The sequence below is a fragment of the Myodes glareolus genome, chromosome 14 (assembly GCF_982192425.1).
Source record: "Myodes glareolus chromosome 14, mMyoGla1.1, whole genome shotgun sequence".
Classification (NCBI taxonomy): domain Eukaryota; kingdom Metazoa; phylum Chordata; class Mammalia; order Rodentia; family Cricetidae; genus Myodes; species Myodes glareolus.
Genome location: NC_142039.1, coordinates 13,517,743 through 13,543,691, shown reverse-complemented (window position 1 = coordinate 13,543,691; position 25,949 = coordinate 13,517,743). Strand labels below are relative to the sequence as shown.

Below are 25,949 nucleotides of genomic sequence, written 5' to 3'. Positions count from 1 at the left end.
GGAAAATATTTTCTGACCCTCACTCAATGTCCTCTGCAGCATTAGTTTGCTGGGAAAAGTTTGTGAGATTTCAAGGGAGAATCTTACCTAGTAAGGCATACCACTTTAAGTCTAAGGATTGCTTAGGAAACAAATATGTTGGAAATCTGACTGTTGAGGAATGACAAAAATGAAAATCGTGGCCTCGGATCTCAGTTTTAAGTGTTCGTGTAGTGCTTCAGAGTCAGGAACTCTGGAATCAGATGGCCTGAAGCTGTTTCTTAAAAACCATATGCTATTTACACACACACACACACACACACACACACACACACACACACACACACCTGGACAAATGTCTCAAACACTCTAGGCTCTCTTTATGCATACACAAAATGGGGTTAATAATTTCTAGCTTTAGAATTTAAAGTAGACTGATGTATACGGAACATATGGTACTGGGGGTAGAGTGGACACATCATAAGGAAGTCATCTTAAAACCAGTGGCCACCATTTGTAACAATCCACAGAGGTCAATGGTCATCTTCAGGTACTAGTTTTGCAGACACAGCATGGTTTTACAGATTAACTACAGCTAGATGGCCAATTTTGGGAATCCTTTGTTACCAGAAATAAACAAACAAACAAATAAACAAAAAGTAATGGACAGTAGAACCAAACTTGACTTGAAATTGACCTATTCCTCTTATAAACAAGATAGATTTAAAAATAAAAACTACAAAGCTTCTCTTATTTTCTATTATTTCAACTGTAAAATAAAGATATTGCTATTTAGAAGAATTTGCATGACGTTGGAGAAAGATTAAAAAAAGTATCTAGCCCAAAGTCCAGCACTTACCAAATATTCAATATGTGAGAGTTGAACTATCATCATCTATACCTTATATATGTGTATAGACATGCATATATATCACACATATCAAATTTTAAGATGTATTAATGAAAATCTGCTCAAGGACAATGATTACTGTATGTACCTTCTCCTCATCAGTCTTGACAACCCAGAAACAGTTAACATCATGAGTGTAGGTATCATTGGGGCTCTGGTAGGCAAAGAATCCTTGTGTCCCTGAGAGGATCCCTCCACAAGCTGAAAAAAAAAGATGAATTGTGTTTTTCATAGATACCCAAAAGAAAGAGGCCAGGCAACCCCCACTCTGAAATTTCCTCTTCTCTGGTCCCTTTTGGTTGACAACAAGTCACACTCTGCCTTGCACCCACCATTTCATATCCATTACTCATGCTACAAACTTCACTGGGCTCCTTTACTTTCTTTTGACTTCCATTCTCCAAACCTTGATGAACTAGACTCTACCCCATTATTCAATCACAGCCTTAGTCCTGCCATCTCACCCTCCCTTCCTGCTTCTACACCACAGGCTTAGCTCCCTGATTACATGGTGACCAGATTAAGATTAAGGTGGAGACGATGTTATATGCTTTGATATTTTATCATTGTCCTAAGACCTTCTTGAATGCACTCACTCCAAAGTGGGAGTAAGAGGGGGAGAGTGGGTAGGGGTGGGGTCCTTAGAGGAACCTTGGAGGGTGGTGCCTCGGAGTGGGAAATAAAGGGGAGGACTTGTAGAGGTCCTAAGGAGGAATGTCCCAAATAAAAGAACACCGTGTTGATACTCATGTGGTCTATGGAGTTGAGAGGCAAAAGAAAACTGCCTGGCTTGAACGAGTGTTTCCAGGGAATTAGAGAAAAGCTTAGTGATATGATTAGAATGGAGATTTCACATGGAAGATAAATGAAAAACAACCTAAGTCTTGATTAACTGGACCACGAAGAACCAATGCTTCAGCAAATAGGAGAATAAGGAATAAGGAAAAGAATATTCGTGAACATTAGATGCCTGCCATGCAGGAAGTGGCCCTCTGGGAAAACCGAAAGGCAAGTTCCCGCGTAGCTCACACATTCTGAAAGAATATAATGTACATGGAAAATACTGACAATCTTTTTGAAGAAAAAATGTTTCTTGTTTAAAATAAGGTTCATAAATATCCACCTTGTGAATTCTATGCTTTTTCTGCAAGGAGAAATCTATGTTCAGCATCTAAACTGGCAAGAAATCAGGTTACATTGACAAATTGCAAAAAGCCTATTGGAGGATGATGTCCCTAACTAAGCGAGGAGTATCTACAGGAGATGGGGTGTCTTCCATACCTCTCTGGGGCATCTGGCAATAATACCCAGTCCAGGAGCTTGTGCAGGCACAAGTGAAGCCGTTGATACCATCGATACAAGTGCCCCCGTTCAAACAGGGGTTGCTCACACACTCATTAATGTTTTCTGTGCAGTTGGTTCCAGACCAGCCTGGGTCACACTTACAGGAATAACTAAGCACGCCTTCCTAAGGAGAAAATAAAGCATCGTACTATGAGGCAAATGGGTAGACTATATAAGAGAACCAACCCAAATCATGGAAACAAGTGACAATATAAGGTATGTAGTTAGCAGGAATTAAACTATAGTATATATTTTCCAGTAGACAAATTCATTAATTACTAGGTATAATTAGTCATATTTACTTCCATAAAACTACAGGATTGACTTACTATTTGGAAAATCATTGATTAAAAAAATTAAGTCATGACTGAAGATAAAGCTCAAAGTTTAAAAGGGCTTAATGCTTTTATAGAGGACCAGGGTTCAATTCCCAGTACCATCTCAGGCAGCTCCAACTGCCTCTAATTCTAGTTCTAGGGAATATGATGCCTTCTTGCCTCTGCTGACACCTACATGCACAGGGGGCACACAAATCCATGCAAGGACATACATATACACATAAAAATAAATAAATCTTTTTTTAACAAAAATTAACTTATTGGTTTATTTGTTTTCCTGGGAGCCAAAGTTATTACCTATCTGTATTCTGAGAAGAAAGACCTTAACATAAAATGTGAACCATTGTCTTTAGACGTGCAAATCATACCAAATAAAACAAAGATTATTTGCAAGTTTTTAATCTCCCCATGAGGAGCAAGACTCACTATGCACTCTCCATTTACACACGGGTGACTTGAGCAAATATTACTGACGCGTACACATCCATTTGGCCCAAAACCATTTCCTGTATATCCATGAGGACAGGTGCAGAGAGGCAAAAACCCTGTTCAGAAAAAAAAAAGAAGTGTAAGTGCAGGGATCCTTGGTTCAGAGGCAGTCATGAAACTCAACTCTGGTGTCTAGACAAGAATCTGCCAACATCACGTACATCTATTCCTATGGGCAGGCAAGAGAAAGCAAGAGGAGAAGAAATCAAAATCTTTGTTTTTCCCATTTTATTTTTAAGCACAATACACTTCTCTCTCTCTCTCTCTCTCTATATATATATATATATATGCATGTATGTAGAAATGTATATACATAGAAATGTACAGTGCTTTAAAGTATGTGGATGTGTATGTGTGTATGCATGTATATATATATACACTTATATTTGCAATTATGCCATCATATCATGTGATGGATAATCTAGGGCCACATACAAACAGGAAGGGAATATGAAAAGGAGGATGGGACTTTGTATCAGGAAGGGGTCCTTAGTAGAAAATAAGAGTTTGATGGCAACACTGTCCGTTGCAAGCAATAGATATATCTGTATGTATCTACATATCATATAAAGAGATTGCTCAGTCCTCTAGATAAGCCTATAAATATACCCTGCTATAAATGTTTATATCTTTACAGATAAAACGAGAGCATTTACAGATTGTCCTGTTCAAGGACACACAGTGTGAATGTAGGAGTCAAGAGAAACTATGGATGTGGCACCAGGTGTAGCCCAAGAATAGCATTAAACGGACAGTTCTCGTGTTCTAGGCACATGCACATACACATGCAGATTGCACCTACATGCTACTTCAATGAAAAACAAAATTGAGGCATTCAAAGGAATTTCGCAGTGAAACTACAGGTTAAAATAATACAGTAACACAAGCAACAAAATTCAAACACCCAAGTTTCTTCGGCAGCTTTTCTAAGCTCTTTGCTACCATGTTACAAGATTCAAGCAATGACAATCTAAGTAGTCAGAGGAAGAAGTTGGTCAACAAACAAACAAACAAAACAACGTAAAATGATTGAATCTTTCAGTACCACTGATAATATGATATGAGTGAAATAAAAGCTAAAGATAATATTAAAACATCTAGAATTTTCAATTTTATTCTATAATGCTTAGAACAAATACCCCTTTTGATATTTTAAAAAATTCTACCAGATGTAGTGTCCATAGACTTTCTGATTTCTTAATGGCTAAATGTCACATGTCACTGCAGAAATATTATTTCTTTCACTATAAAATAGCTGGAATAATGTATGAAAATTAAAAAGGTGATTAATTTAAGCACATTCTTCCACCAGCAAACACTGATGAAAATGGATAGACAATCTTGCTGAAAAAAATCAATGGAATAAATTCTGTAACATGACCCACTATTTATAACAAAGATAGTGACTATTTTGTGCCCGCAGGTAATAGTACTTGCAAGATTTGAACTTAAAAAATGAGACATAAAGGATTGCATAACGATGTGTTCTTTTACTTATTTATTTCTTTAGAAGTGTTTTCTAAGGGAAACGGTGTAGGCAAAGTCGGACACTTCTGCACTTTGCCTGGACATCTGCTGTCTTTCCTCAGGCAAGGGCACGGGCTTCAGTGAAGATCAGCGAAGAACATGAAATGCTACATCACATCATCTAAGATATGCCCAACTTCCGCCCTTAAAAATTAATTACTTTTGTAAGTGTCTGTTTCATTTTGATCTCTCAATAACTCTACACATTGAATGCTATTACTGCCCTTACTTTACAAAGGGAGAACTGGAGGGTAGAGACCTTAAGTGCTTTGACCATTGTCAGACAGAAAGAGTATGATGGGACCAAGGGAGAAATCAAATGGCTTTCTCAGAGAAATTATCTTTTGACCACATTATTGCTATGTTAATCATTTAGTAATCATATGGTCACTCCTACGTGTACAATGTATATGACCAAGTAGAGATAGATCTGTATACACACACACACACACACACACACACACACACACACACACACACATATATATATATATATATGTTTTCTTATCTATATAGGCACATTAAAGATGCATTAGTAAAAAATAAAAATGATAATTTGAAAAATCAAGGTATGTGATATTACTTAATAGATGAAGTCAAGTCTATCCATTTGGACAAAAAAAAGTCTAGGTTTCCATTTAATACATGAGTGAACAACAAATTCTAAAACTGTTGAAGATCATGATGTGGCAAAAGAAAACATAAGAACAAACTTGATGATTTGAAAAGATTTCAATAGGAAAGACTTTTCTCAACATGATGCTAACACAAGAAAAATAAGAAAGCTGACTAATTCTTTGACTATGAAATTCTTCAACCTCTACAGAGAGAACACTAATACAAAACCAAGAGAACAACATGCTCTGAACAAAGGGTTGTAAAATACAACACAGATGGGAAGGCGATTTCCTCAGTACAAATGAAAACTGCAAATTAATAAGAAAGCAAATGAGCAAGTAAAAAACAGAAAAGGTGGTCAATAAAAACGTGAATATTATTATTCATTAGTCACACAAAAGTACAGTTTAAAAGAAATAGCCAACAAGTCAGGTAGTGGTTGTGCACACCTTTAATCCCAGTACTCAAGAGGCAGCGGCAAGAAGAATTCTGTGAGTTTGGGTCGAGCCTGATCTACAGAATGAGTTCTAGGACAACCTGATCTATAGAGTGAGTTCTAGGACAACCTGATCTATAGAGTTTGTTCTAGGACAACCAGAGCTACACACAAATAAACCCTGTCTCAAAAACAAAAATAAACAAACATACAAAAGAAGAGAGCAATTAACTGTTGGCTATAAAATGTATCAAGATGGGGGGGAAGGTCATGGTGCATGCCTTTAATCACAACAGTTGGGAGGCAGAGGCAGGAGGATATCTGTGAGTTCAAGACCAGCCTGGTCAACAAAGTAAGTTCCAGGACAGCCAAGGCTACACACACACACACACACACACACACACACACAGACACAAACACACACACACATACACACACACACACACACACACACACACACAGAGAGAGAGAGAGAGAGAGAGAGAGAGAGAGAGAGAAGAAAAAGAAAAAAATCTGTCTCGAAAAAACAAACAAATGTATCATGACAAAAAAGCAATATTTTTTTATTGCTAGAGTATTAGACTTGGGATACAAAAATATTTCACCGACTGTTGGCTGGGACATACAATGATACAATTCTCAGAGAGGTGTGTGGCTGCAGAGATGAGATGGCCCTCATTTACGCAGTACCACAACAACTATATTGTAAGATCTACTTCCCCTTTTCTAGAAGTAAACTCCTTATTTCAGCTGCATTCATGATGCTTGAAATACATGCCATAGAGTCTCTGCTGCCAGGTGTAGCCAGATGGCACAATTCCAGCCAATGGCATAGAATAAGTATCATAAAAGAAGGTGGCATGTCCTTCCCTTTCCCCATCTGTTTACTAAAGTCATTAAGTGATTATTTGGATTAATTATCATGTGAAACAATTTCCAACCAAAGTAGATCACTCAAGGGTTCCAGATTGCTGCATTTCAACATGTGTATAGTTTTGTGATGTGTCAGATTTTTGTTGAAAGGTCAAACTGAGAGTTTTGACAGCTGTAAATAATAGTTCTGTCTATAGTACCAGCACTTGGGAGACTGAGGCAGGAATACTGTATGATTTCAAGGTCAACTGAGCTACAGGGTGAGACTTTGCTCTCCCTCAAAGGAATTTCAAGGAGCAAATATTTACTTTTAGAATATGGAATTGTTGAGAGGGTTTGACTGAGACATCCAAGGACAAAGAGGTTGAGTCATTACCTATACCGAGAGCTGAGGAGCAGGTCGCCTCTGGGTAGCAGCCTCCGTTATTGATCGAGCAGATGTCCAAGGGTGTACACTCTCTTCCATCACCGCTGAAACCTGACCAAAGCAAACAGAGAGTGAGAAACAATGTCAAGAAATCCTTGGAGTCTAGTTTTATTTAAACTAGCGGATAGCCAGAATGACCTCTTCCAGAAGAGAAACTAACATGTATTAGCCTTACCTGTAAGCAGGTCACAAGTGCATGTATTAAATAGATACATATGTGCAGTAACAATGGAGAAACAGCTCTAAAGATTCTCACAGAAGAATTTCCCAGTTTTGTGTTTTCTCACTGATTGCTGTGTCTGCCAACATTATTACCTATTCCGTTTTTACTTTGCTGTATTAATGCATGCTGAATCTACACTTTAAGTTAAACATTATGGACCATTTCTTTTCTTAGAAATCATTTTAAAGGGAGCACAGATTCTATTTAAAGGGTATTGGCTGTGGTGGCATCGGGAAGCCTGGGGAAGTACCTGGTGGGCAGTTCCCACAGCTGAAAGATCCAGGTGTGTTGTGACAGGGGACAAGTGGAGCCACAGAGCAGCCGCCATTGTTTATTGCACATTCATTGATATCGTGGCATTCGTAACCATTTCCTTGCCAGCCTAGAAAAGATTTGCAAGATTAGCACTGTCAACTACTCAACAAGGAAGAAATACAGATAGTTAAGACATCCACAAAATAGTTCTGGATTGGCAACATGGCTCGGCAGCTAATGACATGTAACAAAAAGCCTATTATCTGAGTTCAATCCCTGGGACTCACAGGATAGAAGAAGAGAAATAACTCTAATTTGTCTTCTGACCTCTTAAGGCATGTTATGGTATGGATCCCTGAACATGAGCTATTTATTTATTTAGGGAATAATAAAGATTAATAAAGAAAATTTTGTTCTACACAAAACTATCAATTAAAATAAGAGATTCCTAATAGGTTGTCCAAAAATTATTATAAATGTGCATAATCTAATTCTGGCAAGGTGTTGGCTTGCTTGTAGACTGTTGATTGGATATGAATAAAACCATGAATTGCTTAAAACTGTGCCCGTGTTTCTACAAACAAAGAAAATGGAAGATGAGAATGAAGGTGAAGAGAGAGTCATCTTTCTTCAATAATTGTAGTAGTCAATTATGATAACATTAGTATAACTCTCATGATTCATTGTTATAATGGTATGGGAGGTCCTTCTGTATATGTGTTGCTTTTATTGGTTAATGAATAAAGAAACTGCTTTGGTCTGTGTTAGGTGCTGGGTGGGGGACAACTAAATGAATGCTGGGGAAAGGAAGGTGAAGTCAAGAGAAATCATGTAGTCCCACTGGAGACAGATGCCAGATGCAGGATGGAACTTTACCCAGTAAGCCATAGCCACATGGTGATAAACAGATTAATGGAGATGAGCTAGTTTAGGATGTAAGAGCTAGCCAATAAGAAGTTAGAGCTAGTAGACCAAACAGTGGTTTAAATGATATAGTTTCTGTGTGATTATTTTGTGGTTTGGGTAGCTGGAAATGAATGAGTGATCTCCTTCAATATCATAATAATAATCATGTTTAAGTATCATCAAATCCTTAGCATGCTTTTAATGTTGGCTCTAAGTGGGGTCCACTTCATACACTGACTTAAGGAAATTATCCTGTCTGAGCATAGTTAGGTGAATACCCAAGGAAGAACTGATGGACTTGATCTCTACCCCTAATGAGGATCTTCAAGGCATGCTACCTTGCTTTTCTTTTATACAGGTATTCTTGTTGTTCCCTGCATTTATAAGCAACAGACAGAACCTCTAAGACTTGGGGAAAATGGAATGATTAAAAGCAAAAACCTACTTTCAGTTTCTTCCTTGTAAGTTTTTTTCTCCTTGTTTTCTTCATATAAGAAAAAAGAAGAATTGGATGCATATTGCCCATTCTCTAATTTGAACCATCTATTTTTCTGATTTCTACTGCTTAAAGGTTGTCATCATCAATTACCTTGAAGAATTCAGCTATTTGAAAGTTTTGCACCCTGAGAGGCATGAGGGGAGTCAAACCTCCTTAGCTCCGCTAGTTCTAAGCCAACACCATGGAAGCACTCACTAAACTACAAATCTCTAAACGAAAGTACTATGTGTGCCCACGCCTTGGTGCGACAGAGTGAGGAGATGTTCTGCAGGTGAACTCAGATCTAGGGCCCGGCAGACCTGGATTTGGATCTGATCCACTATAAGCTTTGTGGGCTTGAAGAAGTTATTTGATCTCTCCTAGTCTCCACTCCTCCTATTTAAAATATAAACCACATCTCACCATAACTTGGTATTTGTTGTAGCTGTAGAATTGGAACACTAGGATGGTACGTTAGTGGCATTGCATAGAAGAATAACTTCTGTGTGCTCTTCCATCTGTGCTCTACTCCTTAAGTGCACCCAGGAGTAGAAAGTGGCCCTAAAAGCTCCCTGATGTCTGGTTAACAGCTGACACACATCCCAGTTCAGTGCTTTTCCCATGGCACATCTGTCCTGAGTGGCAGTGGGGCTCTCATGCCATTGTTCTTAAGAGAGGAAGTTTGCAATTCAATCTTGGGCCATCTTTGAGTACAGAGTTCAGATTCTTCAGCAACTCAATACAACGGCTTCCGTTAAAGATTCAGTGTTCAGGACTGAGGAAGCTGAACACCTCTGTTTATAGCAAGGATATAGGATATTCAAGGACACACAAAAGCAAGAGCTACTAGTTTGTAGCAGAGATGCCAAACGGTCAAGGAATTTGCCCAAGTTTACAAATAGCTGGCTAGTAGAAGTAAGACTATAGTGCATGGCTTTTGAGCACTGGTCTAGTCAGTGGACAGCCATAGCAATGCAAGATCAGACCCTACAAATTCTATGTCCGGTTGTGCCCCAAAGTAGGATGTGAGCACTCTGACACCCAAGTTTGAATTGCAAGCTTCCTCTCTTAACAGCAATAGCATGAGATCACCACTACTACTCTGGACAGATTTGTAGGGCATGTGCCTTATCTCCCAACCCCACCAGGGACTTTCTCTAGCAGTGAGGTTTAGACACTCCCCCAGAATGATCTTCCTATCCATCATTAGTAGAGGGAAATTGATTCTGATCCCCTGTCTGTGTGGTATTCAGGGCCTAGTGTGGGTCCCCAGGAATGTACCTGTTGGGCAGGCCCCACAGTAGAAAGAGCCTGGCGTGTTGAAGCACTGCACTTGCTCGGCACAAGGTGAGGGATGGAGGCTGCATTCATCTTTGTCTTCTGTGCAGGCGATGCCATTCGGCGTCGTGGTCCACCCAGCATCACAGAGGCAGTGAAAATTTGGCTGTCAGGAAAACAATAAAGTAAGGAAACAGCCAGAAAAGGGAGGGAATTTCACCAAACTCCAAACTGTTTTGTTTTCTAACATTCATTTGCTTCGGAGCAGTTGAGGGGAGTCTTTTTCTTCCCATATGATTTAAGCATTTAGACCAGACCATGGAGAAGGGAATGTCTTCATTTTAGAATAAGAGAATCCTATAATTTATTTCAAAGATGCCCAGGAAAGAGCAACAATAACCAAGAGCTGTAATTAAAGTCACTGAACTCAGTCAGCTATGTTTTTAAGGGATAAACACCCAAGTAGGCACAGACTTGGGACAATCATTTCCTTTTATGAAAATTTCTCCCCCCTCCCTTCATTCCTTCCCCTACTCCCCTACTGCTAGGGGGAACTGTTTTCTATCACACAAGAATTTTTTAAATGAATGAAGAATAAATAACTAAAATTCTCATGAAAAGCAAAACTGGCCTGGCTACCCTGAGCATTAGGCATGTAGGACCCAGAGCGCAGAGGGACACCAGAAATGTGGACCCATAGTCTCCCCCGCTCATCTGCCTCACTCATGACTCGGGGCCAGATCAGCCCAGACATCAGCTGCTGTGGGCAACACAGCCTGTAACATTACACGTCTTGTCGCCGTCAGACTCACAGGTCAGGAGGTCACGCCTCCCAGAGAGATCCACCAAGGAATAATATGGAGGTTCATATTTTACATGACAGACTTATTTTCTAGTTTCTGAGTCCAGTTTTCTGTATGCCATCTCCCTCCTGGCCTGTGTGTGTCCTGCTAAGGGATGGCAGTGACTTCACCTTTTGGGTCACTCCCGGCACCACGCTGGTGCAGAGTCAGCAACAGGTGTGAAGAGGGTAGCTGATGTCTGGATGTGTGTGGGGGGGGGGTGGAGAACACACCTGTCCATGTTGCACTCGCTCTAAATCCTCACAGATGCCATGCTTACAGAGCTGCTTCGAGCCCTGTTCACAGTCATTGTATTTGGATTCACACTGGGGTCCATACGTATCAGGAGTGCAGTCACATCTGTTGGTCATACAAGAGCACAGGGTCAGGGTTTGTGCCTTTAATACCAGAAGCTGTCTATTAGCATCAGTAAGGAATGTCCCCCATTGCAACCCAAGAACGTTAATAATAAGCCAGCCCTGCTGCTGTGTCAGCTGCAGCCTTTGGATGAAATTCCCCAGCTCTTCTCCAAGCAGAGCGCAGAGGCGACACGCTATCTTTGCAAATCGCCTCTTGGAAAACCACGACTCCATGTCTCGTGGAATCACAGCAATAAATCTTTTGATCTCAAGTCATCAAACAGTGCTTTCAAAGGTCAGGTGTCTGTAAATCATGGGTGACAGGGTTTGTTCAAGAAGGGAAAAGGAAAGATCAGCAAGTTCACTCAGCATCCATCCTTTGGCACTTGCCAGCAAGTGTAGACAATTATCTATGGTCAGTGCCTTTATATCACAGAGGACAAGATGCATTATGTCAGGAAGATAAGCGGTTGATAGTGGGATAGTTCCTTCATAGTCATATTTTAAGGCATGACCAAACATAATTATCATATGATAGCTAAATACCAGGAGACGTTCTGTCGCTAGAGAATGCCAGGTGAGCAGAAGCAAAAGAGGGAAAGTTGCCTGAAGTTACTGTGTGACTCTTTACATTGTTGGCTTAGCTGGCCATGTGCAATGTGGTAGGAGCAGGAATGGGGAGGTGTGGCAGGGGATGGAGGACCCATACAGGCTTAATCTGGCCACACCCTAGAGAGTGAAAAAATGAAGCTCAGAGGTCACTGTTAGATTCCAGCAGAGAATCATCACAAAGGGAACGGAACAGCAGTGCTGATGCCAGAGGCAAGGGTGAGGGGGTATCTACACGGCACGTCTGTCTCTCATGCCTGCAACCTTGAGCTAGTTTCTGACGGTTCTGGAAAAGAATGCTTGCAAGGTTATTTTAGCACTATGCATTAAGGTACTGGGGGCTCTGCCAGTCACAGAAGTCCAAGTGTGGGTAGTAGTGCAAGAAGTGAGTTTAAAAACAGTCAGGAGGCAGGCACAGATACAAGACAAGGCATGCCATGGCTGGACACAGAAACAATTGCTGGTGTGGCCCCTTTGAGTCATGTCCAAGTAAAAAGTGACCAATGGGTATTACCAGACATGGAGAGTATGAATGTGATGAACTGCATCCATGCACTAACATGTAGAGCTACCAGGTCTACCTAATGAAAATACCAGGCTACACAGTTAAGACTCTATTCTAAGTAAATGAATATTTTGCAAAACATGTAAATATGATCCATGCAATTTATATCACCACTACATATAAAAGTTATTTAAACAACAAATTATATCTATGAGCATTCCAGAATTATTTTTATCATTAAGACCAGGTCATAGATTAATAATAATTAGTGATTAAACTTACACTCGGATGTTAGCTCCTTGCCCTACAACTTACTCATCCCTTTCTACACTTCCCCTTATGCCTTGTTCCCTTTCTTCTGTGGATCTCGCTTTAGCATAGAGTACTCTTCCAGGGAATTTAATTACACTCTGGGATTACAATATCTTCAAGCATTTCTTACACCTATTTAAGCATTTAACTCATTGCTAAACATTTGCATGTAAATTATGTTTTCGAAGTGACTCAGTATGGCTTTTGAAGGAAGAGAGTAATTCATCATATGAATACCTATTAAACAATAATAAAAGTCATATGTGTATTTTAAAACTACCTTACTAATATTCTTGCCTTTGATAGTAATTCCTTTTCAATTTTATTTATTGTGTGTGCATGTGTGTATGTGTTGTATGGGATCAAGTGTGGATACCTGTATACCATGTATGTGGATATGTGTGTTGAGATCAGGGGTCAGTTCTCTCCAACCATAAGATCCAGGAATTCTCTTAGGTCATCAGTTCTTTTGCAGGAAGTGTGTTTAACTGCTGAGCCATCTCTCCAGCCCTTAGTTATTAGTTATTTCAAAAACTTTTTATTTGAGGAAATGCCAATGCACTTGTCAATTGAGAAGACACCAAATAACCCTTCATAGTCTTAGATAACTTGTTTCAGAGTCCATGATTCAATATCAGTATACTAAGTAACTAAAGAGATATCAAGTTTAATACCTAACTACTATCTGATCCTTGCAGGATTATCTTCATTATCTAAACCTTGCAATATTTTTAAATACATCAATGATATGGAGATAAAATAAGATATACAGAATTCCCTTCATGTGCCTGGGGAGCAAACACAGCTTTTTTTTCTTCCTTGAAAGCATTGTAGATCTACACCTTAGGTACATATACCATCTTGGGATGTCAATATGTCAGACCCCAAGAGCTGTCTTACATATAAAGCAAGCTGGGAAACAATCAGAAATAACTTTTGCAATGAAGATGAAATCATAACACCAAGAAGAGAAAAACGACCTTCCTGTTGGCTCTCATGGTAGCTGGGGGCAAGATTTGAGCCACAGGGATTGGCGAAAACAGGCAAAGTTTTCTCTTACTGCTCTAAAAAAGAACTTTTGCCTAAACAAAAGAAAATAGCTATGAAACAGGGATCCCAACTAATTGGGACTTGCACGGTGCCTCAAAGGTATTCATCATTATACATTATTAATCTTGTTAAGAAAGAATTTCATTTTTCCTCAACTAAACTGATTCAGAGTTTCTCAAATTGAGGCGGCCTCTCACTGGAGCTGGCTTCGCCTGCCACACCCACACATTGTAGATCCAGATCATTCAACAGCAGTTCACGTTTTCCTTACCAAATCCACGCAGCGGTTTCCCAAAGGGTTTCTAACCTCAATGAAGCCACTGATTATTAAGCATTTTAACCTCACATAATTAGCAGAATTCAAAAAATTATTAAATGCTCACTGTTTTATTACGTACTGATTACAAAGCAATAACGAAATCTTATGCTCATTATTTTATATTATCCCTTCAAGATGTTACTCAAGGATAGGGGCAATGGCTTAGCCACTGAATTGCTTGTCTTGTAAGCATGAAGACCAGGGGTCAATAACCAGAATCCATTTTTTTAAAAGGTCTAGGCGCAGTGGCTTGTGCTTATAACCCTGGAGCTGGAACAGGAGAGGGAGGTAGATCCCAAACTCTTGCTGGCCGGCCAGCCACCAGGCCAGTGAGAGACTCTGTCTCCAATAACAAGAGCAGGAGCTGGAGAGATGGGCAGGCAGTGAAGAGAACTTGCTGATCTTCCAGAGTACAGGGGTTCGATTCCCAGGACCCACAAGGCAGCTCACAACCACCTGTAACTCCAGATCCAGGTAGCTAACTTCTCTTTGACCTCTGTGAATGCCAGGGAAGCATGTGGTACACAGACATACATTCAGGCAAAGCACCCAGGTACAAAGAATGAAATAATAATAAAAATTACAAAAAAAAACCAAAGTGAATGGCACCTGAACCTGAGGAGTGATACCTGAGGTTGTTCTCTGTCTTCTACATACATGGATGTTCACACCCATGTATGCACAGATACACACACATACACACACACACACACACATGCACGTGTAAGCGCGTGCACACACACACACACACACACACACACACACACACACACACACACACACACTATGGGATGCACCTAAATTCGTGTGATACAAGTACTCAACTAGGGTTCTCAAGGCCTTATAATCTATTCTCATACTAAGAAGAGGGCATAGTTAAATGTTCTGTTCTCTCATGTTCCCCAGCAAAGCTACACAGGGTGGAGACCAGAAACAATAAACAGCCCAGAATCACAAGAAGTCTGTGTGCTTTTCTTCCCACAGGGAACAAAACAAGTCTGATACTGTCTTGCGAAGAACCCAACCAACGAGACACAACTCTCAGCAAATAAACTTTCACTCCCTTTCTCCTTCCTGTCACTCAGGTTCCTGCTCCCGCCCTCTCACTTTCCCCTGTGTCTCCTCCTTGGCATGCAGTGAAGAACTGTGAGTTGTGGGTGCTGCAGGGTCGTACCCCCTTCCCACCTTCATAGGGGTAGGTGTGGAAAATAATGCCCTAAAGAGACACAGTGATGGCTTGTGTGCACGGCTCCCATTCCACCCACAACTGGCACGGAAGGAACCCACAGTGATGATAAGCGAGGACTGGAATTATATCTAATCTCCAGGACACTAGTAGATACTGGGGAGCAAGCAATTACATGTGCCAGGAGTCAAGTTGGGATGGGTGTCACTGGTCTCTCCATGATAACCGCCCATCACCAGAAACCAGGAAGTGATGCTTTCAAGGGAATCGGGCGGAGACAGAGCGTGAGTGACAGCAGCAACACCAGCATCATCGCAACTAGAGCCGAAGTCCAAACGGCAAAGTCCTCAAACGAGGTCACTGGCTGTCCCTTCATGGCTGTGACTTGTTAACGCCTCAGCTCATGGTGCCCTATGGCCTCTCAGATCACACAGCGTTCGACTTCTGGTAGAGGTCATTTTGGATTTTGCACAATAATTGAATTTGCAAACATGTCTGGAAGAAGTGTGCATGAGTGGCGTTTATTAGCCTTGAGGGAACCAAGATCTGAAAGCTCAGATTAATGGAACAAAAGGACCCTGGCTGCTTTTTGAGAAAACGTGTTGAGATGACAGGGGTTAAAACAAAGTGACTCTGCTCATTTCTGCAGGACATTGTTATAAGATAACAGAGGCACGGGAAGAGAGCAAAGCTTCGCTCTTTAATCAAGCTAGATTATCTTGCAGTGCAATGATAGCTCATACCATAGCAGAACTGGCTTTTTAAGCTTCACAGAGCCTCAGCATACGGACAGTAGCCAGAATATAGTGAAAACTGATGTCTAATTCTTCCCAAACATGATTTTAGGAAATGATACACTAGTAAATCCAACAATAACCGACCTAAACTTCATGACTTGATTATGAGAAGGTGCTTCTGGGGCTGCTGGCATGGGTGGCCAGTACCACTAAAGTCCAGTGGGAATACAAAGGCTTCGTGGGGTCTAGTTCAGTGTAAGGGACGGTTTCCCGGGGAAGACTGTGAGTAATAGGATGGAGAGATGCCATCGTGATTGAATCATTGGACAAAAATGAATCGGTGAACAAGACAAGCCGCCCAGGGACTGTGGCTGTGACCTTGTGGCTAATTGAGTGTGCAGAGAGTTAACGCTGAATGTTACTTCAACCTTTGATTCATTTTGGCCAACATTCTTACAGCCTGTGAAAGAACTACCCTTGCCACAGCTGTCAGCCTGCTAGAACCTGGAATCAGCACAACACTGGGGCACAGGGATGGTGGACTGCCCCCATTCACATAGCCTCATCCCATTGCTGCCCTTTAAGCATCTGCTTCTTGCTCAGGGGTCACCATGCCCTGTCGAGTGCTCTGTGGCAGTCACAGAGGCCTTCTTCTTCCTCAGAGATTCTGCCAAAATGATTTTTTTTTTTTGCATGGGGCTAAAGGTTTTCATTCACTTGAGCAAAAATATCCATGCACCGTTCAATAGAAGTCAAGTGATTCCTATGGGACTCCTAGTTTTTCTGGGACTATAGACATTAATTTCGATGCTTTTAATTATTTAGTATTCTTGTCTCTCAGAAATATACATGACATTTTCAAAAGAGGTTACCTGAAACTCCCCATTGTGTTCACACAGGTGGCCCCACTCTGGCAGCCAAAGGGTGTTCCTGAGTAAATGGCACACTCATTAACATCTTCTGAGCAGAAAAGACCCTGCAGAGATGTAAGGAACTCAGTCAGATGCCATAGGACATGGGCTCTTAGGAAACAATATTTACATAATATATCTAATGACTTATATATGGACAGTAACTCCTTGGTAAAGTCAAATACAATATTACTAATTTTAATCTTGGACTAAGATTCCTCGAGAACTCAGGTTGGATCCAGTGGATCTAAAGAGTTCCTCACAAGAGCACAGTGGCCACATGAGGAGAATCTTTTCACAGGCAATCCTTGTTTCAAAAGGATGCTATACTTGGGGATAGTTGCTTAGCGATCTTTTTGTTGATGTCCGCCAGCAGTATTTTCGTTACTGCGAAGAGGGGCCAAGCATACTTACTTACACACACACTCCAAGATTCAGCCCGTGCTCTCCAGTGCTGAACTACTTAAGGCAATGCCAACAGAACTACCATGCCCTACCATTTACTTATCCGTTTGAGAGAGCTGCTCAAGAGGGTCAAGGACTTAGTGGTTAAATCATCGACTTTACCACCGTTTGGCATGATTCCCTCTGACTCCTGAGGCCACAGAATGCTAGAAACTTTGGTGGATAATTAGATCTGTCTGAATGAGTCCAGAGAACCCACTGCTGACTCACCGGCCAGGAGCTCTTTGATTTTGAAGTCAAAGACAATGTGACTCACCTCCCACTGCGGAGGGCAGATACAAAAGAAGGAGTTGTGCAGGTTGACGCAGGTGCCACCATTGAAGCAGGGATTGCTACTGCAAACCTTCCTCTCCACATTCTGAAAAACAACAGGGCAGTCAAAGTCAAAGAGAACGGTCCTTGTCCTTGGCACACAGCGCAGGGCAGGCTGCAGATTGGATGAGGGCTTCCTCCAGACTTCCTCCAATGACTTGCATTCTCCATCAAATCATTTCTCTTGAGAAAATAACAACCATGTTCATTTTCCTTAATGCTTTCTGAACTCTAGAAATGGGTAGGGGTGGTAATTCCCTGTTCCTTAGAAGTATCACCCATCTGAGAAATACGTGCTACCAGATAGGAATAAAGGTTTCGAGTCTGGACGTACAAATGGATGTTCCTGTTGCAGTAAGAAAATGCAATGGAAATTTCCATTCTTTTGCCTAGTGGTCTTATCTCGGATACCTCTAGATAAGCCTTTGAAAACTGATCATCTTTTATTACCACCCCTCCTGCCGATGGCTCAGATGACTGAACTCTTCTCTCTAGGCCCCTTTGTTTGAAATGTGACCAGCTAAGATACACCTTCCGCCCTCTGCTCACCTGACCGCCTTTAGATCAGCACAGCAAACAGGCCTACCTTTGTGCACACAAATTGGGGATCTCACCCTTCGTCAGCTACCAGTTTCAATTCTGTACACTTTGGAAAGACTTGGGGGTGCAGGGGCAACTGCTTTATAGGGGGCAAGTAATGATATAATCAAGGTATTTTACTGTATTGGTTTTAGCAAAATTCTGTTTAAATCAGGGACAAAGTGTTTATCATATATCCCTACACATGTGTAACCAAAGGCTCAGAGGAAATCAACTTGGGTCTGTGGATAAATTCAGAGCTAGAAGACCATAAACTGGCCCAGTACTGTTTCCTGCACAGCCCGTTCTTTCTCTGCCCTTGTCCTAAACCACAGGACTAGTGTGTGTGTGTGTGTGTGTGTGTGTGTGATTATGAACACTGCTCTCTCTCTCTCTCTTTCTTTGGTTCATCTTTGTTCCAGAACCACAATGAGCTGTGTTCATTAAAGGATCAAAGGACATTGTGAAGAACATTTGCCACAAACTTACAAGTTTTCTGGTGAACAAAAGCAACGCTGTCTAGGGATTAAAATGCTCGAGATTGTGGGAGCCCAGCAGGAAGGAAAATGAGCTAGCTGTCAGGAGGGAGACAATGGGGAACAGCTGTGCAGACCATTGAGCTTGTCTCATCCAAAGGCAGGAAGACACTGACAATCGAATCACTAAAATCTCTCCCTGGGTGGTGGGGAGCAGACAGCAGAAGCTCATTCGGATCATGATCTTTGGTTCTAGACCAGGAGTAAAACCGGAAGCACCATAGCAGCTAGAAAACTCCCATGCTGCTTTGCTCCACAAAGCTCACGTTCCTTGCTCATTCTCACGTGATGTGCACAGCTCTTCCCTGAAGAGATAAGGGCTGTGGTACAATCCATTATCAGTGATAAAAAGGGAGCATGAACTTGCTCACCAAACTTTACTCCCAAGGTAGAAGACAATGCTTGAATTGCCATAGAAATAAACTGTGACTATTCAGAGCAGACACTATTACCCGGTCATTGCAGAAATGTCATTTGGAATTGTAAGTATTGATAGATTCTATACATTTGCGGGGCAGGGAAAGCGAAAAGCATAAACTTACGTAGCGAGACATACACATGTCAAGGTTATAGGGTGTTTGCTCTAGGAAGTGCTTCAGGCTGAATTACCAGTCAGTGGGGTTTTTAAGGAAACTGAGAACATTGCATACACCCCTGAGATTCTGAGTTCAATTTACAGAGGCCGTGTGACTGTTTGAAGCCCAGTTATTGATGACAGCTGGGAGAATCCTAGCTAAGAGTACACAAGTAAGTCCACAGTGACATGGCTAAAGGTGGGTGGGCAGATAAGGGAGGGGCCGAGGGCTGTGAGAGGTCAAAAGCTCACATTCTTAGTGACTTTACGGTGGTATAATGCCCAGGGCCTCACATGCATCCTAGGGGACATAAGTTGGAACAAGAACCAAACACTGGAAAATCAAGTCTTTGCTATTGATCATCTACTGCTTAAAATAAGACTATTGACTGCATTTTTTGTATTTTTTATTTTTTTAAGGCAAGGTCACACTCTGTATTCCAAGCTGGCTTGTAACTCACTGTGTACCCCAAGCTGGGTTCAATCGTCCTGGCTCAGTCTCCTGAGTACAAGGGCGACAGGGGAGCAACAGCTGCATCTACCCTAGAGGTGATGTTTATATATTTTCAGTGACTACCCAGTCCCAGGACTTACCTGCTGCAAACTCTGGAAATTTCTCTCAAGATCCACAAGCTGTAGAGGTGGGAAGAGAATGCATCAATTAGCTGGCAGAGACATCTCACATGTGATGGTGACCTTGGCTATGCTTCCCCTTTCATTAGATACTTTTTCCCTTCTCCTTCCTCTCCTTCTGGGGGTTCCTTTCCATCCCCTTCCTTGCCATGGTGTAACACTTTAAAGGTCTTTTAGAAAGAGGTCCAACCCACAGATAAGCTGGCTCCCTGTGACTGTGACAAACGACAGTGATAACCCCTTCCCCTCCATCTGCAAGGAAGATGCTATCAGAACGGGAGCAAAGCCAAGTCTTGCAAAAAGTCCGTGTCGCAGCACTTACTGTCCTCTGCCTGCCACCACTCCTTGCCCTCCACTACAATTACGTCACTTAACCCCAAAGCTCACAGTTATAATGATAAACATCTAAAGATGGGACCAAGTTGATCCATCACCTGAGAAGACCGTTACTTACAAAGCCGGATTAACAGGAATTCATTTGCTCTTACGATGTGCGCAATTCGTGTGTCGGGCTTACCTTGGAGTTAAGTTGATGGACTTGACTGAGTATGTTTTGAGGAAGACCAGTTGCATTCCTCTTTAAATCTATAATGTCATCCTTGTTTCTCTGGATCTAATTTTAAAAAAGAAATGAAGATAAAGGGAAAGAGCAACAGTAGGAACAAAATCATTTCCATCTTATTGGAGCAAGCATTAAGGTCTTATCTATTATAAACCCCAGAGCAATGTCATGTGTAATAACAATTAGTCCAAAATAGATATGGCACAATCCCATTGACTCTCTTCTATAGCAACATATCAATGTTTTTTTTTTCTATACGTATTCCCATGACATACTAACATTTTAAGGTGCTTATTAAGCAGCACGGAGGGTCAGGGATATAGCTCAATGATAGAGCGGAGGGTCAGGGATATAGCTCAATGATAGAGAATTTGCCTAGTATGTCAAAATCCCAGGTTCAGTCCCCAATACTGCAACAATGTACAGTTTTGAATGAGACACTTTTGAATTTTAAGTCTTGTCCCAATCATTTATTGTGCATTTTTGGATATTTAAAACTGATTTATCACATTTGTAGTTCATAAGTGGAGTAATAATAAACACTTTCCTGGGGAGTCCGGGAGTCAAATCATATACTACACAACAGTCTACACACAGCTCTAAATGCTGGCTCTAACATTATGGCTGACACACAGCATGGTGCCATCAATACTGAGTACTGAAAACATTCCATACAGCCCGACAGCGAGTGACCTCTCTGCTGTGGCAAAGACGCTGCAGAGCCCATCTGTGTCTGCCTCGGGTCCCCACGGGAGCAGTTCTGAGTTTCTTTCTGGATCTGCTCTGGACTGTGGAATCTGCCCCCGCACAGTGAGCCTCCTCCCCTGGAACTGATCCCTCTCTCCGCACCATGAAGCCCTCACGTGACTTCTTTATAAGAACTAATCTTCCCGTTGTGTTCTCTATGCTCACAATTCAAGGTCTCGACTAATACTGAGCTGGACAGCTAAGTTTTATCGGATGGATACACAAAGCAACATCTGTATTTTTCCAGCGCGTTACCTGATGCAAACATTCACCAAGATCTTCACCGTTTAATTTGACTTTTCCCAGGGATCCAGTTCTAAATTCAATGTTTTGGTCAGAGCTTGTAAGAAACACTAAGTTTCCCCCATCTGTAGTCATCCGAGGCCTAGACAATTCAACCAGAGAATCCATCAGCAATTAGTACACCGAATCTTCAACCAGTTTCTTGCTGCATACTAATAGTCTCTCTACATCGTCCCCTTGCCCTCAACCCAGCCAAATATCCTCTGTTTGTCTATCATCTGAGACTCTCTGAGACTCTCTCCATGACATTTCCCAGGAATTGCCGAAGGGACTCATTCACAATTGTGACTGGGAAACCGATTCCTTGCACCGGCACCAGCCTTCTCCCTGTTGGTTTTCCACCGTCATTGCTTCCCTCCGGAAATGCCGCACTTTTCCTTATCCGGTTACTTGGGACAGACTCCAAGCACATACCCCAACCCCTTAGCCCAAATGAGTCGCGCATCTACTTACTGGTGGAGGTCAGTGATCCTTTTCTGTCGCTTCTGCTCCAGCTCTCCTGTTTCGCCATCCAACTTGGCTATCATCAACAAAGTAACCAAACCCCAGAGAAAATGTGAGGACATGTTCCTCACCAGCCTCCCAGCTCGCCAGGCAAGAGGGAGACCACTCCAGCCACCGAGTCTGGAATTTGAGAGTAGTGACCCGGGCGGCTGTACTTTGATCAGCAGAATATTCTTTAACTTTCCAGGCTTTCCAAGAAGGCTTAAGTTATTCTGTCCTTCCTGAGGAATGTCAATGATCTTAGATCTCCAGTACTGTTCAACTTATAAAGGGTCAAAATCTACCTTAAGTGATGCACAACTTAATCATTATTTGTTTAACCTTTGAAACAGTAACCAGCAGCTTTGGAAGCGTCCACTGACAGAGTCCTTGCTGAGAAGGCACTCGGCTTTAGGCAGATGTGCTGGAGAAGCTGATTTCTTATCTCACACCATGAATAAACGCTACTGCTAAATGCCCTTCAATGACCAAAATTTAAGAACTAAAACTATAAAACTATCAGCAGAAAATGGGGAAATAGGCCTCTGAATTTGTAACCATTTCTTGTCCCTAAACAACAAACATACAAGCAGTAAAAGATAAAGGAAAGCAGAAGAGAAAGATTCTCTGTCTAAATTCAAAGCTGTTGTTCCCCAGAAAGGACACCTTTCAGGAGCCTCAGAGGATAACTTCAGAGGGACTCGGCTTTCATCAGCTGGGGAGCCCCAGTGGAGGTCGTGCTCCGGCAAATGACCCCTCATGTAGGCAATCACAGCCATGGAAAGGCTTGGGAATTGGAGGGGAGCTTGTTGGAAAGAAGGGGATCCGTGGGAGGAGGAAGAGAGTAGGAGACAGGGCGAATATGATCAAAATACAGGATGTACACATATGAAATTGCCAAAGTAGAAATAAAAATTTTTAAGCCACTCAAAAAATTGGAGGAAATATTTGGAAACCATATATCCCAAAGGAGATTAATATCCAGAATTTTTTTTAAAAAATTCCCACAATTCAACAACAAAACAAACAACACAATTTTAAAAATGAGCCGAGGAACTGAAGGAGCACACTTCCAGAAAAGACATTATAGACATTCACAAAGATATGGTTAACATCTATACTCACTGGGGGAATCCCAAAAAACTATACCGAGACAGAACTCCATACCCAGTAAGCCTGATACTCTTGAAAACAGAAGACAAGGTCTGGCAGAAGCTGAAAGTTTGTTACATTGATAGAGAAATGGTGCTGTTGTTATAGCAACCGCACAGGAGTTCCTCAAAAATTCAGTGATGATTTTTAGCATATGATCCAGTAATTTCACTTCCGTATATATACATATAATCAATGAAAACAGGGACTCAAAAAGATACCTACACTGCAATGTTCACAGAAGTATTTCTTGTAATAGGCAAAGGCACCATCAACCCAAGTGTTCATTCACAGAGGACTCAATTAAAAGGTACACACACAGACTATGTAATTTTGATTTGTTTTATTGTGAGGTAGACTAGGCTGGTCTCAAATTTGTGATCCATCTGCCTCTGCTTCTCCAGTGCTGGAATTACAGCTCTACACTGACAATACCCAATGTACAACAGAATATTTTTCAGCCATACAGAGAAAAGTTTGACACACACCACAATGTGAACCAACCCCAAAGATTTTAAATGAACAGTTCCAAGAAGAAAAATACCCTCCAAGATTCTACTTACATCAGGTGCTTGGATTAGTCAAATTCACAGATACAGAAAATGGAATGGAGGTTCCCACATGCAGGAGAAAGAGAACTCATTGATTATTGCCTGTGGAGATCCACACTGGAAACATGAAAGGTCTGATGAAAATAACAGTGATGGTGAAATACTCTGGTGAGTGAAGCAGTGATGGTGAAAGGCCCTGATGAGGGAAGCAGTGATGGTGAAAGGCCCTGATGAGGGGTAGCAGTGATGGATGAAGCACAAACATGTGGACCTACTGTCATTCAACTGTAAAATTTAAATACGGCTATGTTTATTTTCCAATGACTTGTACATTGAAGCTAGAGTTAGTTCTGAGTTTCTTCCATCTGTAGATGCTGCACGTGATAGAGCAAAACTACCAGAGCCCAGGAGACACCCTCGGGGTCATGACTCTAGGGACAACAGGCCCAGCATGTAGCTACCAGCTGATGCTGTCTGCACCCCAACTTCTCTATCTCAGTAGCTCATAGCCCATCCCAGAGCTCTGGCTCAACATGGGCTTTGACGAAGTTGACTGAAGCTCAATGGAGGTGCAACTATTCGGACTGACTGTGAGAGTAGCTATTTTCTAGAGGCTTCTGGAGGGGAGTAATCTCTGCCACCGCATGCTGATCTTTACATCCATTCTTCTCATTCCTCACTTGGGAAGTCACAGAAATCCAGGGTTACTCCATCCCCCAACAAAATAAATAAATAAACCATCTCAAGAAAAGAAAAGATGTTTCTTTACCTAAATTCTTTGGTCTCAAAAATACAGAAAGACGATTGCTGTGGGAGCTCCTTCAGCTCCTTCAGCCAACAGCCTTTAAGACACAAGCCCATTTGGCTGAAATCTCTGTCAACAGATAATCTTTGGAAAACATTTCCGTGCCATCTAAATTTTTTAAAATATTAATTCTTCAAATATAACTGCATGGTTTGATATAATTGGGACAAAGTGACAGTGTTTAATTCCTATCCTATTTGACCACTATAATTTATCTAACACAAACCAAAGAAACTGTATTTCAAGTTGATTATCCTTCAAGCTGATCTTGAGATCAAATGGTGACAGGTTTTGTTACTTGTTTTAAGAGATAGATATGAGGTGATGGGCTGGAGAGAAGGCTCAGTGGTTAGGAGTGTGGACTGTTCTGCCAAAGGATCAGAGTTGCATCCCCAGCACCCACGTCTAGTGGCTTCTGTCTGTCTGCAACTCCGGCTCCAAGCAGTTTTTATCCCTCTGGCCTGTGTGAATACCTATACGTGTAAAACATACTTGCAGGCATATACATAATTGTAAATGCCAAACTCTCTTAAAAGCGAGATAAAAATAATACATAGTATTTGAGGATGAACATAAAAAGTTTTAAAATTTCGTTAATCCAAATTTGTAATTCACCATTTTGCTAGATCCAAAATCCCACAGAACCAAATGTTTCTACAACTACCAGAACCTAAGATGTTTTCTTAAGAAGTAGAAGGATTAGACCTTTGGGTCAAACCCCAGTGTTCTTGGCAAGCGATTAGGATAATGAAAGCGTAGCAAAAACGTTGAGTACGTAAAAGGTTTTTTGACAAAAGAGAAAAATAAAATTATTAGAGATGGGACCAGATAAGTGGGTGTAGCTTCTGCTGTTGCCATGGTGAGGGAATCTATTTTTAGCACAGCCTTTGTCCTTACCACAGCTCCGGCTTTGCCAGGCTCTGTGCTGGAATTTGCATGGGTTCCATCCTTCCCACCTTATGGCAGATGAGGATATTTTTCTTAGACGTTAATTTCTAATCATTCCTTTAGACCTCTACTAATACCTCCCAATTTACTCTTAGTTGATTGGATTTTATTTCACTGAGTTGATATTTCTAGCACACCTTATTTGTGTGAAACTGTATCATGCACTGGGAAATCTCAGTTAATAGAAGCTAAAGAACTTTAACACTGAGGCAAGAAGACAGAAAAGAATGAAATAAGTAAATGTACAGGGTATTCTCCAATAAAATAAATGGGATAAGAGGGTGATGAGGCATAAGGAGATTGTGGGGAAAGACATACTTCTCATAGTGGACAGGAGAGCATTCTGAGGAGGTGGCACTTACGGAATTACCTGAAAATTGCTGACACC

At 41.4% G+C, this 25,949-nt stretch overlaps 1 protein-coding gene across 1 annotated transcript in view; it reads right to left on the bottom strand.

Annotated features, from left to right (window-relative positions):
* Window positions 1-22,361, bottom strand: part of Cubn (cubilin) — a 207,081-nt gene extending 184,720 nt beyond the window's left edge. The window contains exons 1-13 of the mRNA XM_087896351.1: window positions 22,076-22,361; window positions 21,575-21,704; window positions 20,528-20,623; window positions 19,972-20,010; window positions 17,633-17,734; window positions 16,873-16,976; window positions 11,157-11,283; window positions 10,085-10,247; window positions 7,415-7,546; window positions 6,891-6,992; window positions 2,998-3,116; window positions 2,171-2,357; window positions 978-1,090 (exon numbers count right to left, since the gene is read on the bottom strand). Coding sequence (XP_087752477.1) covers window positions 978-1,090; window positions 2,171-2,357; window positions 2,998-3,116; window positions 6,891-6,992; window positions 7,415-7,546; window positions 10,085-10,247; window positions 11,157-11,283; window positions 16,873-16,976; window positions 17,633-17,734; window positions 19,972-20,010; window positions 20,528-20,623; window positions 21,575-21,704; window positions 22,076-22,188 — 1,527 coding nt within the window. The 5' untranslated portion in view covers window positions 22,189-22,361. The remainder of the gene's footprint in view (window positions 1-977; window positions 1,091-2,170; window positions 2,358-2,997; window positions 3,117-6,890; window positions 6,993-7,414; window positions 7,547-10,084; window positions 10,248-11,156; window positions 11,284-16,872; window positions 16,977-17,632; window positions 17,735-19,971; window positions 20,011-20,527; window positions 20,624-21,574; window positions 21,705-22,075) is intronic.
* Window positions 22,362-25,949: the final 3,588 nt, after the last annotated feature.